This window comes from Neolamprologus multifasciatus, chromosome 6 (assembly GCF_963576455.1).
Source record: "Neolamprologus multifasciatus chromosome 6, fNeoMul1.2, whole genome shotgun sequence".
Classification (NCBI taxonomy): domain Eukaryota; kingdom Metazoa; phylum Chordata; class Actinopteri; order Cichliformes; family Cichlidae; genus Neolamprologus; species Neolamprologus multifasciatus.
In genome coordinates, this window is record NC_140444.1 from 22,352,573 (window position 1) to 22,374,784 (window position 22,212).

General features: G+C 38.7%; 2 protein-coding genes across 3 annotated transcripts; both read left to right on the top strand.

The window, feature by feature from the left end:
* Nucleotides 1-14,765, top strand: synpo2b (synaptopodin 2b). 2 transcript variants are annotated; one of them, XM_085163750.1, is made up of 4 exons: nt 1-112; nt 4,007-4,719; nt 5,567-7,647; nt 13,424-14,765. In XM_085163750.1, exons 2-4 carry the CDS (start codon nt 4,050-4,052, stop codon nt 13,931-13,933), a joined length of 3,261 nt encoding a protein of 1,086 aa, XP_085019876.1. In that variant the 5' UTR covers nt 1-112; nt 4,007-4,049; the 3' UTR covers nt 13,934-14,765. The 2 variants fall into 2 exon arrangements, with proteins under 2 accessions (XP_085019876.1, XP_085019875.1); XM_085163749.1 differs by having other exon boundaries at nt 3-112; nt 5,567-6,912.
* An 848-nt stretch (nt 14,766-15,613) lies between these two features.
* On the top strand, nt 15,614-19,812 carry myoz2b (myozenin 2b). Its single transcript, XM_085162550.1, has 6 exons — nt 15,614-15,750; nt 16,725-16,841; nt 17,721-17,887; nt 18,254-18,347; nt 19,047-19,209; nt 19,290-19,812. Exons 2-6 carry the CDS (start codon nt 16,760-16,762, stop codon nt 19,513-19,515), a joined length of 732 nt encoding a protein of 243 aa, XP_085018676.1. The 5' UTR covers nt 15,614-15,750; nt 16,725-16,759; the 3' UTR covers nt 19,516-19,812.
* Nucleotides 19,813-22,212: the final 2,400 nt, after the last annotated feature.

The window sequence follows — 22,212 nt, forward strand, 5'->3', positions numbered from 1 at the left end:
TGACCAAGGCTACATATGAGCAGTTAGTGGGATAACACTCAGGATCATTTTTGTTTTAACAGACAGGATGTGAAGATGCCTGTGCTGGATATCAAGTGCAGAGATGTATAATGTAAGTACCTGATGTTTGGAAAATTATTTTGTTTTAGGGTCTCTTACAGATGTTTAACTCTTACTGATTTGATTTCATTAATTTCATTTTTAGCTTTGACTTTAATTAACATCTCTATTGATAACAATACAAAAAGTGTAATTTATTATCATGTCATGAAGTGTTTTACCCTTTGCTTGAATTTCTGTGCTTTTCTGCACCAGAAACTGCTCGAGAAACCTAGTTTCCTAAATGACATGAGTTTAAAATATATATGTGACTTAATAAATATATATTTTCACGTTGATTTTGATTTTTGTGGGTTCTGTGGGTTTGTTCTGTCACGTGGCCACTGAAATGCGCAATAAAACTTTGTGTGCAGAGACTGCTGAAAATGTGTCCACATGTTTCTTATGGTTGAGCTTACACTGTCTAATTATGTAAGAACATGGAAACATCTAATCCGCTAGAGCTCAGTCCTCATGGGGGTTGCCCTTCAGAACAAGAGTTCACTCCTTTGTCAAGGATGCTGACTCTCTGTTTCCATGGCAATAAGTCAACAGACTGAGGTTACTGCCATACTTGGAAAAAGAAACCCCTGCTGCAGCACAGTCAGATTTGCTGGTGGTAGAGTGGAACCAAGTGTGAAGATAAGCCGGTGGCATGCGACAGTGTTTGTACAAAACGTGGCTAGTGTGCAAGAGGTCTTTCGGTTTTAGTAATCCCACAGCTGCAATAGTGGTCAGAGGTACATCCACTCATTATGAGCATGAATGTTGTAATAATTTGGGGCTTTTAATGATTTCTTGCTCGATATTTGATCAGTCGTATTTGTAGAGCCAGCTTTCAATCATGGACAAGAAAGAGAGTTTAAAGTGGGAAATTGCAAGTATTTATTCTTCATTGTTTCATCCACTTATGAAACAATGCACCATTACCACAGGCCGCGAAACAGTCCCAGAGCTTGATGCTACCACCACCATGCCTGAAAGCTCGTACAGTGTTCTTAGGTTTGAAAGCCTCACCGTTACTCCTCCAATTATTCCTCCTGTCAGTGTGAACAAATAGCTCAATCTTTGTCTCACTGGATCATAAAGCTTTTCTCCAGAAGGCCTCTGGCTCATCCAGGTGGGCAGCTAAAATAAATCTAAGTTGAGATTGAAGGTGTTGATTTTGGAACAGGGGGTGTTTCTTGGTTGGCACACTCTCAGTCCATGGCGATGTAAAACATGTGAACAGTGACACTGGTGTTCCAGCAGTTTCCAGTTCATGGCGCACTTGAGTCTTGGTTGTTGCTAGGTTTTTCCTGAACATCCGAATCAATTCCATCTCATCTGATGGTGACAGTTAGGGTCCTCTTAGAGAAGCTGGAAAAGTGTAGACACATCTGAATAATTGGTACTAATGTACAACTGTTTGAAGTAAATGTAAAGCTAAAATCCCTTCTTAGACCTTCACTGAATTCCTGCTTGCAGCTTTTATGCTGGCAAAGAGAAACTACAAGTTGTCATCAATCTTGATGACTGCTGAGAATTTAGGAAGCCTTGGTCATGTCAAGGTTAAAGCAGATTTAAATGAGTATATATATATTTGAGCCTGTATGAATTGGAGAAAAAAAATAATAAATTCAAGCTTGTGCACCCAATTTTTGTTTTTTAAATAATTGCTTTAAACTTACAAAGTAAGTAAGTTTAAAGTTTAACCTCTTAAGCCCCAAGCCTACCTGATCTCCTGCTTTTTGCCCCCGTATCAGGGGGCGTTGGGGCTTAAGAGGTTAAGTAAGTTTAAAGCAATGATTAGTGTATGTGTACTGTATCTGAGAACTAAACTAAACTCTGATAGAACCAGTTGTGGATGGATGGATGGTGCAGTTCCATCCATCTGTCTGTCCATTTTCTGCTTCAGGTCTGAGTCATGGAGGCGGCTGTTTAAACAGAGATACCCAGACCTCCCTTCTCCATAGCCACCTCCCTTAGCTGATCGAGTCGGTCACAGAGGTGTTCCCAAGCCATTTGGGAAACATAATTTCCAGCATGTTTTGGGGCCTCCTCCAGAATTTCCATTTGCACTTACTAGCAACCACAAGCAATAAAATGTTATAGTAAACAGAAGAAACGATAAAGGTCCCCCCTAACATGTGCAAATACCCAAGAAAAAGTAATAATTAATGACAGGAGTGAATCGTCAATTTTCAGCTTGTATTGTCTTCATAGCAGAGGGTGTACCTAAAATATGTCTAAAGCAATTCAAAGCTAATCAACTGAAAAATCAAAAGATATGATCTTTGTCACATCACTGTAAAAATTAGCTAAAGTTTAAACACTGTATGCAAACACAATTCAAACACAGCTGCAGGTTAATGTCATTGTCATGATCATATCAGGTAATAGACTTACCTGGCCTCTTAGCCAGCTCCAAAAGACTTTGAGTCGGACATTTAATATGTTTTGATACTGATGTTTTTTTAGTTATGACTTGATCATTTCACAGCTGCTATCAAACCAAAATATACATTTATTTAAAATCAAAAGTGTAGAGTAGTATTTGAAAAACAAACAAGCAAAGAACCCACAAAACCAAAAAAGATTAAAGAGTTAATTCTTTTTGGAGACTATATAATTTTTTTCTCTGGTGTCATCCTTGGGTCATTATGGTAATATTAACTGACTGATGTAACATTTACTGACCTTATCCTCCTGGGAGAACCTTCTCTTGTACTAAGCAAGACATTTATCTCCTCTAACACCATATTTTAATAAAGGCAAAAACTCTGGTTTTCCCAGTCCACGTAAATGTACATAAACAAAGTGGTACTCTATAGAAAGAGCGTGCTTCTAAGACCTATTAGGAGGTGTATGTCTTTGCTTGCTTTTTAGAAAATATGGCTTCAACAAAACATGTCTTTGGTTTTCATATAAACTTTTCCTGTGTATAAGAGAAAGTTGGGTTCCTTATAGTGACATATATGGTAACGAGATTATTATAGATGAACCTGGGTGTTTTTTGTTTGTTTGTTTTAGATGAACACTCCACTTACTGTATGCATAGTGTACAGCGTGGGACTACACAGTGTGAAGTTTCTACAGCTTGTACTGACTTTAATTTGAATAAACAAAGGCTTATTGAAGAGTATGGATGTTGAGTCACAGTGTTAGAGTGCCACCTCTTGGTGAATGTCAGGAAATGTTTTAATTTACAATAAAAGATTTATATTGTCAGTAAAAACTATTTTTAGTGCTCCCTCCTGCTCTACAAACAGCTCTCCCCCTGTCTGAGCCCTGCTCTGACTGTCTTTTACAGCTGTTTTGAAAAGGACAGATTTTTCTTCATAGTCATTTTCTCAGTTGTGATATAACAACTGATTACCAAAAAACAAGCTAACAAACAAACAAAAAAAGCATGTGACAAAATAAACAATGTCTTTGAAGGAAGGGAAGGAGGACTGGTGTCTTGGATTTAGTTCTTACATGGAGAGGCTGACAGAGATTTTGGTTGTTGTGACAGATGACGGCAGCGGAGGGAAAAGACATCTCTGTATAAACACAAGTTCGGAAAACAGCCACCAATTGTTTTGCTTATGCTCTTGGATGTGAATGCTGTTTCCCTCATGATAATACATACCATTCCATTTACAGCAATGGCAGCCCTGTTGAAACTGCCAAAGCAGAGCTGCACTTCCTATTGGGGATAGGAATAATTTAGGAAATAACATGGTAACCACTAATGTCACAAACGTCACTGAATGCTAAAAATCTCTTGAGCTGAACAGAAAACATGAATTGTAGCCAATGGTGGACCTTCAGGGGCATGCTATATAGTTATATGTGTGCTGAAATAGTTTGTTATATTGAGATATATATACCTAAAGGGAAAAGATTAATTAGCCTTAAGTTGTTTGTCCTTCTCTTAATGAAGGTATTGCTGGTGAAACCCGGGATATTGTGAAACACTACTAGAGATGGAACCAGAAACGGAAGACCAAGAGCAGAGTGGTAACTTGGCCCCCTGGTCAGGTTCAGATGGGTCCCAGGAGATTTATGTGTCTGGGTCTGTGATAGAGTCCCACAATGAAGATGAAGTCAGCGAAGCAGAGTACCCGTTAGAGCCAGAAAGTACTTATATCTCCAAGTATGACCCTGACTCCCCAGAACACCTTCAAGAATGGGAATCTGCAGGTGAGCAACAGTCCCCGCCTGAACTTAGTGGAAGTGAAGAAGAAGTTTCATATCAGGAAGAGGATGACATCTACCTTAGTGAGTCGAGAGAGTCTCCTCACATCCAAACGTCACAAACATCCCTGCATCCAGAGTGCACAGACTCAGAGGATCATGCTGGCAAGATATCACGGCCACATTCCCAGTCTTCTTTCTCCTCTCTTGGCTGTGCTGCTGATATGATCATGGCCTTGACCCTGACCACAGGACAGCCCACGGGAGCCAGTAATAGAAAAGGCCCAGAGACTGGAAACAGCAAGCTTGAATCTTCAGAGGAAGGAGGGAGCAGTGAAGCACCTCCTGCTTCTGTCTCCTTTGGAATTTCAGATGAGGGTGCTGAGCAGGCAGAGAAGTGGAACTCGGAGTCTGACACAGATCTGTGCAGACCAGACAGGCAGAGGGCAAGGTACACACGTAAGTATTGATCTTCTACCCTCCTTTTATGTGTCAGTCAAGGTAGTACTGCAAACTGCACAGCAGCAGAAAAGTTGTTTTTTTCTAAGATTTAAAATGATTTAACAAGATTTGTGAACAGTTAAGATATTATTTGGTTACTTTAAATTCAGCCAGCTGAGGCACACATTAAAGTCAGTGAATAAAGTTTTTAAAAAGTTACTTTGGCTGTATTTACTGTAGCTGGTATGTGAATCAAAAGACCTAACTTAATTGATAAATAACTTTGACAAAGAACAATGGGTGCTGCTGTTTTTTCATGCTGTAACACAGGGTCTATTTGAAGTGGACTTACTGGGAGAATACCCATGGCTTTATTAGTCAGAGCAGGATAAGAATAAAATATGACCATATGATGAGGCTGGCAGAAACAAATTTGACAGACACCAGCATGTGTCACCCTGGCCTGTCACCCGATCCCTTTTCCGATCATAAGCCTTGACTGCAGTGGAAAATGAGCTCCTCGCTTTTCTTGCCTTATGGATGCCCCCTAAGTTAGCTGTAAGTAAATATGATGCTTTTATTAGTGTGCTTGCTTCAGCAGGGGGATCTGAAATTGTGTCTTACCTGTCATGTTTGCATTAGTTGCTTATACTAATGGCATTATCAGTCCCATAGTTTTTTTTTTTTTACTTTACTGAAAATTGACCAATTGAGTACAGTGTAAACAAAAAACATTACAATCCACATTTTCCTATGTTTTATGCTTCAGCTTCTTCTTGTTTTAATCTCTCTCCTTCCTCCTCCTCCTCCTCCTCTCACCCTCGTTCTCTTTCTGTCCCTCCCTCCATTTTTTTCTTTGTCTCAGGGCTCAGTCGCAGCGAGAGCCAGTCAGAAAGGCATGTCAAGGAGACCAAGTCTAAATGCAAGAGAATTGCTCGGCTTCTAACCGATGCGCCAAACCCCCAAAATAAGGGAGCCCTGCTGTTCAAAAAACGCCGGCAGAGAGTCAAGAAGTTTACGCTTGTGAGTTACGGAACTGGTGACAACAAGGTTGACAGTGAAGACCAAATAGAGGAGGGGGCTGAAGAAGTTAGATCAGCTGGGTATAACTTTGTGGCCACCAGTGATTCAGAGTTAGAGGAGCAGTATTCTCTTTATCAGCAGCAGCACAATTTGATTCTGAATTGGGGAAGTGTTCAAGAAATGGATGCTCTACCAGAGACAAAAGGGAAGGGAGTTTTGATGTTTGCTCAGCGGCGCAAACGAATAGATGAAATTGTTACCGAGCATGAAAAACTGAGGAGTGAAGGATTACCTGTGGAAGTATTAACAGAACCTGAATGTGAACAAGCACAGAATATTTACGACACTGAGGAAATGTACGCGCATGCTGATCAGGCAGATCAGAGTTATATGAATGCAAATCTCAAGCAGCATGGAGAATACCAAGAAGATTTCCAGGACATGAACCATCTGTCCAATGTACCAAAACCCTTGGTACCAAACAGAACTGCAAGGCCTTTTCTAGGATTTCAAGATAGCCCAAGTTCTGCCCCCATACCTGGGAGTGTTGTTCCAGTTACAAAGAAACACGAAACAAGATTTAAAGTACCTGTGCCTATTAACACTAACCCACAGGTTTGGTCTCCAACTGGAGACATAATAGCCTCAAGAGATGAGCGAATATCTGTGCCAGCCATCAAAACTGGCATCCTACCAGAATCAAAACAGAAAGCCACTAATAAACAGTCATCTGTGCGGGCACAATATTCAGATCTTCACACTCAAAACAAAGGGGAAAGGAGGTCTTATATTGAGTCGGAGGAGGACTGTTTTAGTCTAGGTGCTGAAGCTTGTAATTTCATGCAACCCAGAACAATAAAACTCAAGAATCCCCCTCCAGTAGCCCCAAAACCCACCCTCAACCCAAACTGTCCACCATGGATGAGAAGGAGCCCCTCCAGCGAGCCCAATATTCCGCCAAGAAGTCCGGTTTCACAACCTTCGCACAGTCCCGTGGGTCCTCATAGTCAGAATTACTTACAGCAACAAGACTGGGCTCAGCTTCAACAGATGGCCAACCGCTGGGCACCAGATCAAACTCAGGCAACACTTCAAACACCTACTAATGCCTGGGCTCCGGACAGCTCTTCTCAGCTTCATCTGCAGCCAACCACAAATAGCTGGAGTCAACAGCAGCAACGATCCCCTGTGAGTATGCAGCCCCACAGTCCTACTTACAGACCACAGTATCCAACTTCAGGCTCAAAGAACAAGGCAGACAGCACTTCACACTCAATTGCCTCTTGCCCACCACAAGCAGGGAAGTCATATATCCACTTGTCAAAAGCACCACAGTTTTCTCCAAATGGTCGGGTCTCAGACAGAGGTACCAGTTGGGCTGGTGATGGCCCAGCTATGACTGGAAAAGGTGCAGAATTGTTTGCCAAAAGACAGTCCCGTATGGAGAAGTTCATTGTTGATGCTGAAACAGTGCAAGCAAACAAAACCAGATCCCCCTCCCCAACCTCATCCCTCCCGAACTCTTGGAGGTATTCATCGAATATTCGAGCCCCACCTCCATTATCCTACAATCCCCTTCTTTCTCCTTTCTATGCTGCAGCCAAACAACCCCCTTCCACAAGCCCAAAAGTCAATGTCAAGACCAAAGAGAAATCTAAATCAGTCCCCAAGCAACTCAACTCTTTAGATATAATGAAACATCAGCCTTATCAGTTGAACTCATCACTGTTCAAATATAATGTGGTGCCTGGAACCAAAAGCCCCACCCCTAGCCCCACCCCCAGTCCCAAACCAGCCACAGTGTCAAAGTTTGAGGTTACCAAAAACCTTAAACTTAGAGTTTCCTCTGCCACTTCTCCTTATAATGCCTCTGAGCTTGCTGTTGAAAGCAAGGCAGAAGTCCCAACTAAGTCACCTGGATCGGTAAGTTCCCAAAGTTCTTCTGCCCAAAACACAAGATCGGCTGAGCCTCTTGCAATTGACAAGCACGTGGATGAAAAGCACACTGCAGCACCTGCAGCCCATCGCTTAACCAAAAAGCCAGCACACAGTGCCAGACCTGCAAGCACATCCTCCCAGCAGCCATCTGCTGCTGACAGCATAGCTTCAGCTTTCTCTCCTGCATCTCTTATTGCTAGAGGCGCACGTCAATTGGCTCCTTGGCCAAAGTTTTCTGCTAAGAAACCAGTGGTGACAAGCAAACACTGGAAACCTGTAGCCATGCTACATTAATTCTTATACTGTATATGGTCTTGTTTTGGTATAGTCAACACTGAGACAGTAATTACATAGTTATCTGCAACTTGGTAGCCTCTAATGTGTCTTAACAGGTGGAAATATAGAGTCTTTTGCACTAAACGTAGGCCTCAACTGGAATAATTTGCAGCTATAGAGATCTGTTTAGCTGGCAATGTAAGGAAACAACTTAAGGTACAGTTAAGCTCTTTTAAAACTGTGACAGATAAATTCAACATAAAGTACAACAAATAAACACATTAGCACATAACATAATGTCCCTGACAATTGGAGAAAAAGGGAAAAGCAAAACAAAATAATGTAGATTCTTGTGATGTGCTATGTCATGTGCAATAATGTGTGCAGAGAGTCCTGTTCTGCCACAATATCTTATTTCGTTGTTTTTTTTTGTTTTTGTTTTTTTAAAGAAAATAGATCACCTGCAAATTTGTATGCTGAGATAGGAACCCATGAAACCCCAGACAATACAAAACAAACACATAATGTTTATTATCTCTCTCTCTCTCTATATATATATATATATATATATAGAGAGAGAGAGAGAGAGAGAGAGAGAGAGAGATAGATATATACACATTTACCCTTATCAAATTAGATTGTTTTATCTTTTATTCAAGTTAATGATAACTGATTTGTACAACTTATACTTATAATGCTCATGTGTGTTTGGGGAAACAATTTGCATTTGCTTCAGCCTCATTCCAGACTTTGATGGCATTAGAGCAGCAAAAAGCATTCATTTTGGTTGTGACCTGATGACTAAAATGTTCTAAAAATGTTTTTTATGTGGGTATTTTTCAATATGGCCAGTTATTCAACTGTCAGAAATTTCATCAGAAATTCTATATCCTCATCCTTGATGGAAAAAATGAGCAAAATATCATAGAAATTTGAATGTTCTGCTACGGTTTCTCAAAAACATCTACTGCAAATCTTTATCCCCTCATCTTTCTGACATGTCAGTGTTTGCACTTCTTGTACTCGGCACTATCATGCTATTAAATTTCTCTTTCCTCCTACTTGTGTACTTCATATGTGTGTTGTGAACAATTTCCCTATTTCCTTTCTCCTTTGTCTTTCTCACTGCCTCACACTTTTGCACATAAGTGGCTCAATCTTGTTGCACTTTTAACAATTATGACCTAATCTTTCAAACTTAACTTTATTTGTGTGTTACAGCTTTTCCATCGTAATCTCTGAATATTGAAAGTCTGGAACTATAATCTCAGCCCCCAAAATATTTTTTGCACACTTTTGGAAGTAGAATTAGATTTTGCTATTCTAAACATTTATGGACAGCAAGTCATTAGTTTCCATTATGATAAATAATATATTATCTGTATACAGCAAAGAGGCATTTTTTTTTCAAATGTATAACTAGAGACAGAGTAGAATTAACTAAAGCGTTGAGCATTTTCAGTGGTTTCATATACCCCTAACTTATTATCACTGATCAAAGATACAGCAATCACAAAATATTTCCTTACCTTTTTAGTGTTCCTGTTTTCTATTGAGAAACTATACACATTAATAAACTATTTTGCTTATTTCATGTAGAAATAACATTTGATTGACATCAATCTCTCTCTCTTTCTCAGTCTAGTTACAGCCATAATTATGCAACAAACACCTTTATTATAGTTACCAGTTCAATTAAATTGAATTCAGTTTAGTTTATTCACAAGTCAGCTTAAAATACAAGTAAAAAAATGTTAACATGCAAAATAGTTATTTATGAAATTGGACTAAATAGTGGCCCAGGCATCAGATGATATGCATGGAAAATATAATAATAATAATAATAATAATAATAATAATAATAATAATAATAATAATAATGGATCGCATTTATATAGCGCTTTTCTAGGCACCCAAAGCGCTTTACAATTCCACTATTCATTCAATTATATACATTTGTCCTCTTGGCCAAGTCTCACTTGGAAAAGAGATTTTAATCTCAATAAGACTTTTACCTGGATAAATAAAAGATCATGAAAAACAAACACAACCTTCTAACATACGATGTCTTATTAATTCAAATATCGTCATATTAATAATACTAATCTAACACATGTAGGCAGTGATAATAGTGTTAGCACATGATAATAGTATTAAGGTATATAAAGTAAGTAGTTTATTAAAGTATGAACTTAAAATATAGTGCTATTGCTGATTTTGAAAGATCTTTGCTATACAGGGTTCAAAATCAAACATATTTTAGTAGCAGCTGTTGTATATAAGTTCTTTTAAATACTGAAAAATATTGATGTGTTTTAAAGTGCTTCCAAGCTCATCCCAATTCTGTGGACCTCTACAGGTCACATGTAAAATTGCACATTTAAGTTTACATTTCTTTCTCTTAACAATTGTCTTTTTCCTTGTCCTGTGTGTGTGAGAGGGAAAGTGTATTGGGATAAGCTCACAAACTTGCTAAATACTATAGTATGCAGATTACAGGCAATATGAAAAATGCTACATTCAGTTGACTTCAGGAGTGACAATGTGACAATGAAAAAGAGAGAGAGTTATCCAGTCACACAGTTTACAGCATGACTCTGTTTACCTTTAATCTGATGAGAACCATATAGAAGCTTGTTTCTGCCACTGAAAAAAGCAAAAACAAAATAGTTTTACTTTTTAAAAAAACAACAACAAACATTTATAGTCATAATTACAGGTTATCATCTCAAAATTTTGATTTCATAACTTAAAATTTCAAGTTATTTTCTCAGTTTCAAGTTGTTGTTTTTTTCCCAGAAAAGTTAGTAAATTAAAATTTTGACATACTTACGTGTAGCTAAATGTTTTGTTTGTTTTTATTGCATTAAAAACACTAGAAATAGAATTAGAAATAGAGCCATAACATAAATACTTGTTCAAACTAAAAAAAAAAAAAAAAAAAAGTAATTTTTTTAATTCTTATGCAAATTCTAGAGGCAGAGGAAATACTTCCAGTCGTTCCAAGTCTCCCCCCCCCCCCCCCCCCCCCCCCGTCTTTTCAATGGCATTAACACTGTACTTGTTTCAAGGTGCTTGAACCAGCAGCAGGTAAGTTTGGAAATCTTCTTCATTTAGTCTGAATAATTCCTAAAATTCAGATATATGACTTTTACACAAGTGAAATTGTCCATTTGCTACTAATATTGATATTAACCATGTCCATTTGTTTTCACTAAAACATTTTAACAGGATTCGTAGAAAAAACAAATAAAACCTCAAAATATTCTACAAATCTGAAATTGCTTTGTAATGTGGAATCTGCACTTTTAAAAAGACAACGTAAGGCATATTTAATCAATCAAAAAAAGATGGAAAAAAACGGGTGGGGGGGGACCCCAAAACATTAACACTACTTCTGCCCTTGCTCTGTGGAAGTGTAAAAAGGAAAATGAAATAAAATGACCAAAAAATGACATAAAGAAAATAAAAAATCAAAGAACAGGCAGTCAAGATGGATTTGGTAAAGTAATAAAGGATCTTTACTAAGAGCTAAAGACATAAACATGAACAAGATTTCAAATGCATCAATGTATTCCTTCTTCTGTGTGCAGAGACACAAGTATACCAGCAGAGCAATTATAGCTACACTTACCACAGGTGTGCAACATCAAATACATGCATTGCTTTCTTTAGCTTCTACAGGCACTATTGAGTAAACCATTTCTGTTGAGGCATCACCCACGAAGTACAAAGTGCTCTCGTGGGCTGTTAAAACACTTTTCTAAGCAAGGACAGATGCAAGAAATAAAAAAGTTTAAAAAGACTCAGAACAGAACAGCTAGAGTGAAGCCACAACAATATCAAATATACAACAATGCTTGACAAGAAAGACAGCATTATAGGTCAACTCAAGTCAATCACAAAAACGGGGTTCCTAATTTCGTGCAAAGGTAGTGACTTAAGAAATATCAGAGGTCTAAGTCCTTATTTAGACTTTTATACCAGGGTAACTGGTGCAACTCAATCCTACATGCTGTTCTTTATTTGAGGCATTTGATAGTATTCCCACCTCTAGCATCGAAACTAATAGTTTCAATACCTGACACTCTTAGGGCTCAAACATTCACATAATGGTAATGTTTTGTCATAGGACAATTCAAGGATAATCTTTATTCAGTAAGTCTTTTTTTATTTTAGAGAAGAGTAACACACATTTTATTACAGTTTTTTCTGATTGCTTAAGCACATTTTTTGTAACTATTGGCTATTTTTGCAAAACTCTACACACAAATAAGAAAACCTGTCACCCAATTATCAAAACATTGTAGTTCTCTTGCAAAAGCGAACACAGCTAGATTAACTCTTCACACCTTCGTAAAAATGGTGTTTTCGTATCAAACAGTACACACAAGCCATCATCTACTAAGCACACAATGCGCCAACTGCACACTGATGGTATGAATACAAAACATATCTGGCTTTTGCTTTCTCTGTGTACAGATGTCAATTGAACATTCTGCCTCTGCCCCCAACATCTGGACGTCTAGCAATTCTGTAAAGTAACAATTTCAGTATTTTTGCATGTATGGTACTGTTGTGTTTCTCATTAGAGTATGGCAGTGCTACAAAGTACTTACCGATTCTCATTTCGAAATGTCCTAATGATGCTTGCCACAGTGTAGCGGCTCAGTTTAGGCTGAACCCGTTGGCCAGCTTCCCTCAGGGTCATCCCATGGTTGATGACATGGTCCACTATTGTAGCCCTGATGTCATCAGTTATTCTGTTTCTTACTCTTCTTACCCTTCCTCTTTCCCCTCCTCGTCCTCTTCTTGCTCCTCTTTGTCCTCTTCCTCTAACTTCCTCTAACCCTCTTGCTTCTTCACCTCCACGTCCTCTTCCTCCAACTTCTTCACCTCCACGTCCTCTTCCTCCAACTTCTTCACCTCCACGTCCTCTCCCTCGGCCTCCTCTGATTCTCACTCTTCTCACTCTTACTGCTCCTTCCATTGTACTCCACATAGACAGCTTACCTGTGGCCTGTTTATAGTGCTTAGGCTGATTGCAAAGTGGACTAATTATCTAAAACAGTTTTCACATGTGAAAGTGTGCCAGACAGTTGGCAAAATAGTGTTAATGATAGCCATACATGTGTATAATTTTGCTAGGAGTGTGTTGGAAATTTGGTAATTGAGTGTAAGCAGTGAGTTGTGCCTACAGTTTTGCAAAGTGTGTGTTACAAAATTGCAAACTGAGTGCAAAGCAGTGTTTGTGCTTTTAGTTTTGCAAACTCAGTGAGTGGTTTTGCTATAAGTGTTAATAGTTTTAGGAATTGTGCTATAAGAATCACAGTTAGGGTTTAAGCATTCAGAAAAAACTGTAAACTTAAAATATCAATACACTTCAAAAGCATTAGCTCTCCAGGTTTCAGAGAAGCCAGAGGGTGGCAGCAGAGTCTGCAATGCTGCTGTCACTCCAGCCAACAAGTTTGTGCTTTTCTTTTAGGGATTTGGTAGAAGTCGTTCGCTGAGCCTGCCTCAGAGACTGAGTTCAATGCCTTCTCCTGGACATCTGTCACCAGTGAGCACACCCGGGGTATTGCCAATACAGAGGCAAACATCATTCCAAGAAAAAGTCCGCAAACCACTTACACCATGGGAGGCAGCATCAAGAAGCCCTATTGGCTCTGTGGATGAAGCCTTTTTGTTTCTCCCCTCAACTGCAGCTACTAATGCCAAACCTGCAAAGCACCGGGGATCTCTGCCAGAGCCTCCAGAAGAATGGAAACGCAGGGTATCTCTTGATCCTGCACCTGTCAGTAAGAGTCATTATCATCATGAGGCCCCAGCTTTTCACATTCTTACCAAGAGCAGGACATTCTCACCTGAGAAACCAGCCTTCTGTGGGCCTCCCTTCAGACCTGCTCAGCCTCTTAGGGACAGTATTGGACAAATGGCACAAGGCTTCAGTCCAACAAAGTGCTCTCCTGTGTACAGTGCATTTCAGCGAAGTTAATAGATGAAGTCAGATATCAGAGAAAGAGAAATAATAAATGATATTAACATTGTAAGGCACAGATTTTCCTTCAGAGTATAGAAAACATGAAATGCAGAGAATTGTTATTTGTCACTAGGAGATGGAGTACTGAATGTTGAAAAATGAGGGTAAGGCTTTGGCACAGTTTAAGCCATTTGTTATGTTGGTTTTGCATTTATGACAGGATGGATAATTATGTTGATTGCATGAAAAAATCATTTGGTTTAAAGCAAGAACATACTGTGACAATTGTGTGAGATATGAGCTCAGCTTTCATGGGAAATGTTGCTATTGTGCCACCAGAGTGTCATCCAAACAGTATTATATCACTCATCCTATAATAATCAGATTTTTTCTCAGTAGTAATGCAGTGGCGATTACAAAAGTAACCATTTCCAATTATTTCATTCACTTTATTGACTTTTGTGGTTTTCAGACGTCATATGGTTCCTATTTTATCTTTTGCAATGCATTGCCAGAAAAGTTGTAAGCTTACAATCAGTGTGTGTGCCTTAAGGAAAGTGTTATTTAAAGTGACAAACTGTGTGTTGGCTTATTTGCTTTTATTTTGTTGATCTTTTAATAGGAATGAATCCTGCATGCATGAATAAATTCACAAAGATTCCCACCTTTGATCAGACACTGTGTGGTGTTTAAGTGTTAACAGAAGCAGATGCTGTCCTTGAGTGCCAGAGTTTCCACGTGACGTGTGCACATTTAAAGTTGGGCTCTTACCATGTACAATGTCATTGTTTTCACTTTTGAAACACAAGAAATAAAACAGATTAAAACACACTTTTAGTGTTGTTATTTGAATTTAATTTGTTTCTCAGAAGACTGTAGTTTCTGATATCAATCTGTTATTATAAAATTTGACTCTTGAAGAGTAGATATAGTCTTTTTCATTTCTCTGTTTTGCCTTTTTAAGTTCAGATTATAGGATAATATCCCCCTGAAAAATGGTATAAATTGCAGGATACATTTTTAAGCATTTTTTTAATGGCGGATGTAGCAAATATGATACAAATTTATATATAGAAAATAAAATGTAATTAATTTTTTAAACAATTTTGTCAGATGGTTCAATAAACTCTCCATTTTTAGATTAGAATTTTCTGGCAATTATTTCATGGTTCAGGCTTTAAAGGGTTAAAATACTGAGTTGACAGGGTTTCTGCCTTATTCCTATTTTAAACTTCACAGACTTTGAAAAAGATTTAACGGTCAGAATATCTGCAGCACTGCAACAGCTTCAACTGCGAAGATAATGACTTTGATATAAAACCCTTCTTGGCAATACACCATCACCCCTTTAACACCCCTCTCTTATCTGTTTATCATTATCCAGAGTCAGTAATTACACATAACAATAGTAACACAACTCAGTTTGGAGACAGAAGTGCGCACTCAGCATTAACAGCTTCCCTAACATGAATGCATGGTACCTCAGAGGTTATGTCAGCCCACAGAGACATGTCAAATATAAGGTGCCGAGAGACAGGAGAGGCACCAAACAAAATCTCACTGAGTGGGTGTGTGTGCTGTCCATCCTCCCCCCTCTCTCTATGATAGCGATCCTTGCCCCATGGTGTTTGAGATTGGTTTTGAGTGTTTGGCAGGTTAAATTTAGCCTATTGATGTAAGCTGCATTCCAGTCACAACAGACCCAGAGACACACTCACAGTTTGGCTTTAGTGTCCAGGAGTGTGAAGATCAGGGAAGATCAAACTACCTACTGTAGGTTGACCCCTGAGCCTCCGTGTCTCCTCTTCAAGGATACAGGACGACCATCACAGGTATGGACAAGCCTTATCATGCTTATTTTGTGAATATGTGATGTATTTTTAATTATGCTGTAATAACGTTAACACAGCACTTCTTTTAAAATTTTAAAAAAATTAAATTTGACTCCATCTAACATTTATGTTATTTTCTAAATGGCTGCATGTGTGTTTAGGAGTTCATCAGAGCATTGGATATATTTTTGCATTGAGAATCCCATTGATCGTCTTTCTTTTTACTTTTAACATTTTGTTTTAATACAGTTCTTCCAAAGTCAACGGCATAAGGCACAGCAGAGTTATTCAACATTTCAGAGTTTCTAAAAAGCATTTTTAGAGCTGTACCATCTTTGATCTCATTCTGAATTTAGCAACAAAGTAAACCTAAAAATACACAAAACACCAGCTACAGAGAAAAATATTTTTGGTCTCACAGTTGAGCAGTTTTATTTGGCTCTGCAGGACAATGATTGTGTCCAGCTACGCATGCAAACTTAGGACACATATTCATCCTTGACCTTTACGCAGCATTAAAAGCGATGCCACTAATGTTAGCTCACATACTGAAAAACTGGTGCAGTGACCACCAGAGATTTAAGAATTGCGTGTATGGCACTAATGCATGTACAATGGAGCTTTATAGGTTATGCAATATGCTGCAATCTTTAAATGTGGCACCTTCAGAGTTTATTATAAAATGACATGTGCAGTATACTGTTCAAATCATCGATATGCAAACAGCAAATGGGACACAGACGTTAGAGACTCAAAAATTATACATGTCTCATGTCTGTGAATTTTATTTTGTACCAAAACAGAAACAGAACGAACACTGAATGAATATATTTTGAGTTTTATTTAGAGGTCTTTAAATACTCTCCATTTCATACATGGCCTTATATTTATAAACTCATCAACCTATGAGCAAAAAATAAAACTTTATGATTCTGGCAGAACAACTACATCCTGTGTCCTGTATGTGTTTCCAGCCCTCCTGAGTTCTTCCCATCTCGCCAAAGCCACAATGTCACAATTCTGTACAATGCCTGCTGGAGAGAGGAAGAAGTGTGCCACAGCTATATGCCGAGAGGTCCAGGGTACCAGCGGTATGATATTAGAGCTGAGGCTCGGCAGACAAAAACACAAGAGAAAATTCGTTGTTATCAGAGTTCAAAATGTCAAGGCTGCTCTCCAGCGACTACCATAAATCAGCTAATGGGATGATTTATACCTTTGGTGGCTATGTTTTTGTCATTTCCAAAGGTCTATTTTTGGGTGGGTGTCAGAGGGGGGGGAGGTTGTGAGGGCCAACTGCTGCTTGGGAAACGTGAAGGTCTGTGACAGCTGGGGTACATTCTGTCTGTACACGTGGATAACGGAGCATCACGTACAGCAAAAACTATTGTACAAGTACAAGCACAATGGGGACAACTTGTTTTCCATGGCAGAGATCAAAGAATTGAAATTATACATTTTGTGATTCATATAATGTTATGAGCTTGCCTAAACCTAGCCAGGCCGATAAACTGATACCGCATGACATTACGTTGTGTATATTTATACTTTCTGTCCCACATTTTTACCTTTAAAACCAGTGCTGCAATGATCTCCTGGACAGGTTTATGGGAAAACAAGCTAGTATCAACTGTTAATCCCATCCATTCCCACTTTAGTACACAAATGTCTGCAGGAATATGCATCTAACATAGATACAAACTAATATTGTTATTTATGTACTCATGAATGTAGTTTTTATTGTGGCATTGACATAAACCAGGAACCTTTGCCTGCACTCCCTCATTTATAGCAAAGCATCAGTTATCAGTGAAAATTAAAATTCAAAGTTAAAACTTAAAGTACATACAGTAAAATACTGGAATATCAAAAAAATATTGCCTCATCACTATTATGCAAAATGTAATGAATACATTAAACTACATAACAGACTGCTTTTTTCCCGGCTTTTCAACTTTGTTGTTGGGCAGGTTACGTTATGGACCTTGGAAAGAAGCTCAGCACTCCTAAAGACATCATGTTGGAGGAGTTATCTCTGCTTTCCAACAGAGGTTCTCGGCTTTTCAAAATGCGCCAGAGAAGATCTGACAAATACACGTTTGAAAGTATTCAAAACGAAGCAAATGCGCTGCTCAGTGTAAGTCGACTTGTTTGTTTTACTTACTTTTTATTCATTATCTCTCTCTGAAGTTCCAGGATTTGGTTTAAAGAAAATCTGTAAAGGGGCCTGCACACATTTATCAGGATATTTTCTCTTAACAAAGAGTGTGGTAAGACATGGATGATAACAGAGACATGTGCCTCGTGCCTTTTACATCCTGCAGGCAAGTCTTCTGAGAGGCTGCTCAGGCACTTTGCTGAGGAACTGCTTCCCTTTATTTCAGTGCATGTTAGGGTGTGTTAATGTGCGTGACACAAAAAGCAGCAATAGATGTTAGCAGTTCAACGTGTAGCTACACAACTGATATTTTAACCCAATGATGCACTTTATTCTGTTTTGCAGAATGATATTTTGAACATGAATACACACTCTGTGGAAATAAAAGTGGAGCCGCCAGCCAATGGAAATATTGCTAATGCTGAAAAAAAAGATTCAGGTAATTATGCAGCTTAGTAAGTGAGGCTGTTCTTGTTTTATCCAACAGTGAATTAAATGAGGATCTAAATATGGTAATGCAAAAAAATAAATAAATAAAACAATCATAATCAAATATGTAGTTTTGAGATGGATTACTCTGTTTTACATTTCCTCCGCTGTACATGAGTCTGAAATTCAGCCGATAAGACTGCACAGTCAAATAAAAGCTACTGATTATGTAATGATGTCATAATAATAACAACTGGTATCATAGATTCATAACAGCTGGTCTTATCTTATGGCAACCGATTTCCAGAACAGGACACCATGTACTAAATGTAACTATGATTAATTATGGGCAGCTTTAAAAGCGTTATTTAATTGTATTATTTTGACAGCAAACAGAGTCCTGTGCCTCCTCTAAAAACCCTTGAGCACAATATCATCTCATGTCGACACATTACATGATGAGCACACGCTTCAACTATGTGCTATTTTTAAGGCCTCAGATCATATTGATGGACAACTCAGCGTGCCTGTATTAAGTGTTGTCTAAGCGCAGTATCTATTCATAAGCCTGTCCGCTCTAAAACATTAAGGCTCAAGAAAACAGCTCAGAGTTAACACGTAAAAGCAAAGCAGGCTGACGGATCATTCTGTTCAAACAATAGCCCAGATTATGATTGCCCTTGACTGATTCTGGTTTCCTCCTTCACAGTAACGACTACTGAGAAGTTAAATCCCACAGCTACACACAAGTCATATCACTCCCCATGGGAGGAGGCCCTGCTCCGTGACCCTGACCTCGCTGAAACTCTCAAACTAAAAATGCCAGCAGCAGACCCACGGTCAGAGCTTCCTGAATACAAATGCTTCAACCGGTGAGAAAACTACGAGTCTGTTAATGAATTAGAGCTGAGCACAACAAAGACTGACAGTCATAAACTGATCTTGATTACAGGGTTGCCACTCCATTTGGTGGATTTGAGAAAGTTTCCAGAGGAATCACATTTAAACTACCTGAAGTGGACCTGAACCCCCCCAAATACCCAGAGCTCCAGGACGCGGGGTTGAAGCGACCCACCTTCAACAGGACAGCCCAAGGATGGATATCTGAGGGCACCCATCTGATTTTACCCACTATTACCCTGGAGCCCATCTCAGTGCCAGAGTCTGATGACCTGTAGATGATTTTATGCAAAATGATGCCAGCTTGGTGCTGCCTGTGAAAAGAAAATAGCCAATTAGTAACACTATTTTTTTAAGAGGTTTTAATGGACAGAGAGGGTTTCATGTGTTTGACACCCTTTAAACTAGAATGTTTACTGCCTTTGAAGACATGTGTCAAAGAAAACAATGTAAATAGTAAAATGAATGTACCCCTACGTGTTCTGGAGTCTCTAGAGATACTGAAGTATATCTGTAAATTACAAAGATTTTGAAAAATGAATGAAGTGATGAATATAAATTGTAAATGAAAAATACATATATTTATTGGTGGTGCAAGAAAAAAATGGCCATGCAACAAGTTATTTAGGTTATATTCAGAATTCTTCTTGTTAGGTACGCCTGTTCATTTGTATTTTAACACAAATATCTAAATAGCCAATCACATGGCAGCGACTCAGTACACATGAGCACATAGACATGGTGAGGAGACCTGGTGAAGTTCAAACTGAGCAACAGAATGGGGAAGAAAGGTGACTTTGAACGTGGCATGGTTATTGGTGCCATATGAGCTGGTCTGAGTATTTCAGAAACTGCCGATCTAGTGAGATTTTCCCACACAACCATCTCTAGAGTTCACAGCAAACTGTCCAGAAATGAGAAAAGGTCCATCAGTTCTCTGGGAAAAATAACTTGTTGATGCCAGAGGTCAAGGGAGAATGGGCAGACTGCTTCAAGATGATAGGAAGCTACGATAAGTCAAATAGTCACAAGTTGCATCCAAGGCGTGTATGAGTCTGCTTCCACATGTGAATGGTAGGGTCAGAATTTGGTGTGAACACTATGAGGACCAGGGTTAGGATCAGGATGGTAATGGTGGGGGATTTGTTGTCATACTTTGGGTTCCTTAGTATCAGTTGAGCATTGTTTAAAGGCCAGAGTGAGTGTAAATTTAGATTTGAAAAAAAGAAAAAAAATTCCGAAACAATTATAAATCAACATTTATAAATAAACTGAGGTCTAATCCAAATTCATCCAAAAAAAAGTACTGAGTGTATGTATAAAAATATTTAAGCTGTTTGAATTCCATATTTTTTCTGTGATTGTAACTATTGTATAAAAGTTACACTTTTCTTCTCTCTTACACACACACACACACACACACACACACACACACACACACGCACACACACACACACACACATTGTATTGTTTCTCATCATAGAAAGAAGAGACAGAAGTTGTAACAGCATCGTTACATATACTGTACAAATACATATAATAATACAATGAATGAATCACTGTACAGGTGTTTGATACTGAGCTGAAGAATCAGACATGTACCATTATTCCTTATATTATATAATACTTATATAATTATATAATACTTAATTATAAAGCTTACAAGCCTTTATGTTTCTCAAAACCTGACTGTCATGGGAAAAAACTACAAGTATTGCAAAAACGCAACTCCCTCTAATAACCACTCATTGTGGTGGCAATGCTCCAGAGTTAAGAGCTGCAGGAAGGCTGCGTTATAACACCACATGCAGAAAACAGGAAAAGAAAGAAAAATAGGTTCATCCAACTCCAAAAATAACCTTAAGAACATGACAGCACATCTGAGTCGAAATCAGCAAACTAACATTCAGCAGGATAAATTTGAAGCCTATGTTGTTGTTTTTTTTTTTTTTTTTCAGATGTATTTATAAATAACACCTTTTCATGTCTCCCACGGGAGGTTTCAGTGCTAATGCTGGAAAAGACTAACAGAAGAATTTATTTCACTGGAAGAATACGCATAATATCTTAAAGGTATTCTCAGATAAGATTGCACAACTCTATCTATATATCTGTTTAGGAGTACGGAGCTAAATATATTCAGGATCATGTGTAAATAGTAGTAATGCCTGATTTGCGTCACAGCATCCAGGGTCAAACTTGAAGGTGCCGAAGGTGTCGATTCTTACAGTGAGTGTTACAGTGAGTCACTGGGATAGTACTGCGTGTGACTGCCAGCCACAGGACAAAGTGCCTGTTTAATATTCCTGAACAGATTTCATTCTTGGACTCAGGATCAACAAGGACTCCTCAGTGTAACAGCTCATAAACAGCGATTTACTTGTTTTTCACAGGCTGGCACCACATGCTGTGGATACACAAGCGCACACACACAAACATGTATACGCTCACATACACAAATGTAAATATTCAAAGTAGGAAAACAGCATGAGCACTTGGCAAGATTTTAAGTCAGTTTTTTTCTCCTTTAGTTTGCTTTACAGTTAAGCGCCAAAACTTTCTCCTGTGCAGGAAAGATGCACTGTAACCTATGTGGGAAAGACATAACCAATTAGTGGCACTTTTGCTGACTCCAGCTTACATGCACCATCAGTCTCTTTGAGTCTTCCTGTGTACACTTATAACCTGCTCAGCTGGGCAGTTTTGCCCCTGCTAGGCCCTCCATCTGCCCGGATTTTTTTTAGCGACTGCATGTGCTGTTTACTGCAGCATTACACTCACACAGATAGAGACTGTGGGTTTAAAATTTCTCCAAAGCCTCTTGACAAAATGTTCAATATTGGGCGCAGTTCCCCCCCAGCTTATATTTTATAAGAACTGGGACGGAGCCCTTTATCTGGCGTTGCTTGAAAAGACACGTGTGGAATATTTACACATTTGGGATTTCACTTGGACTCCAAACAAAGACATAAAAC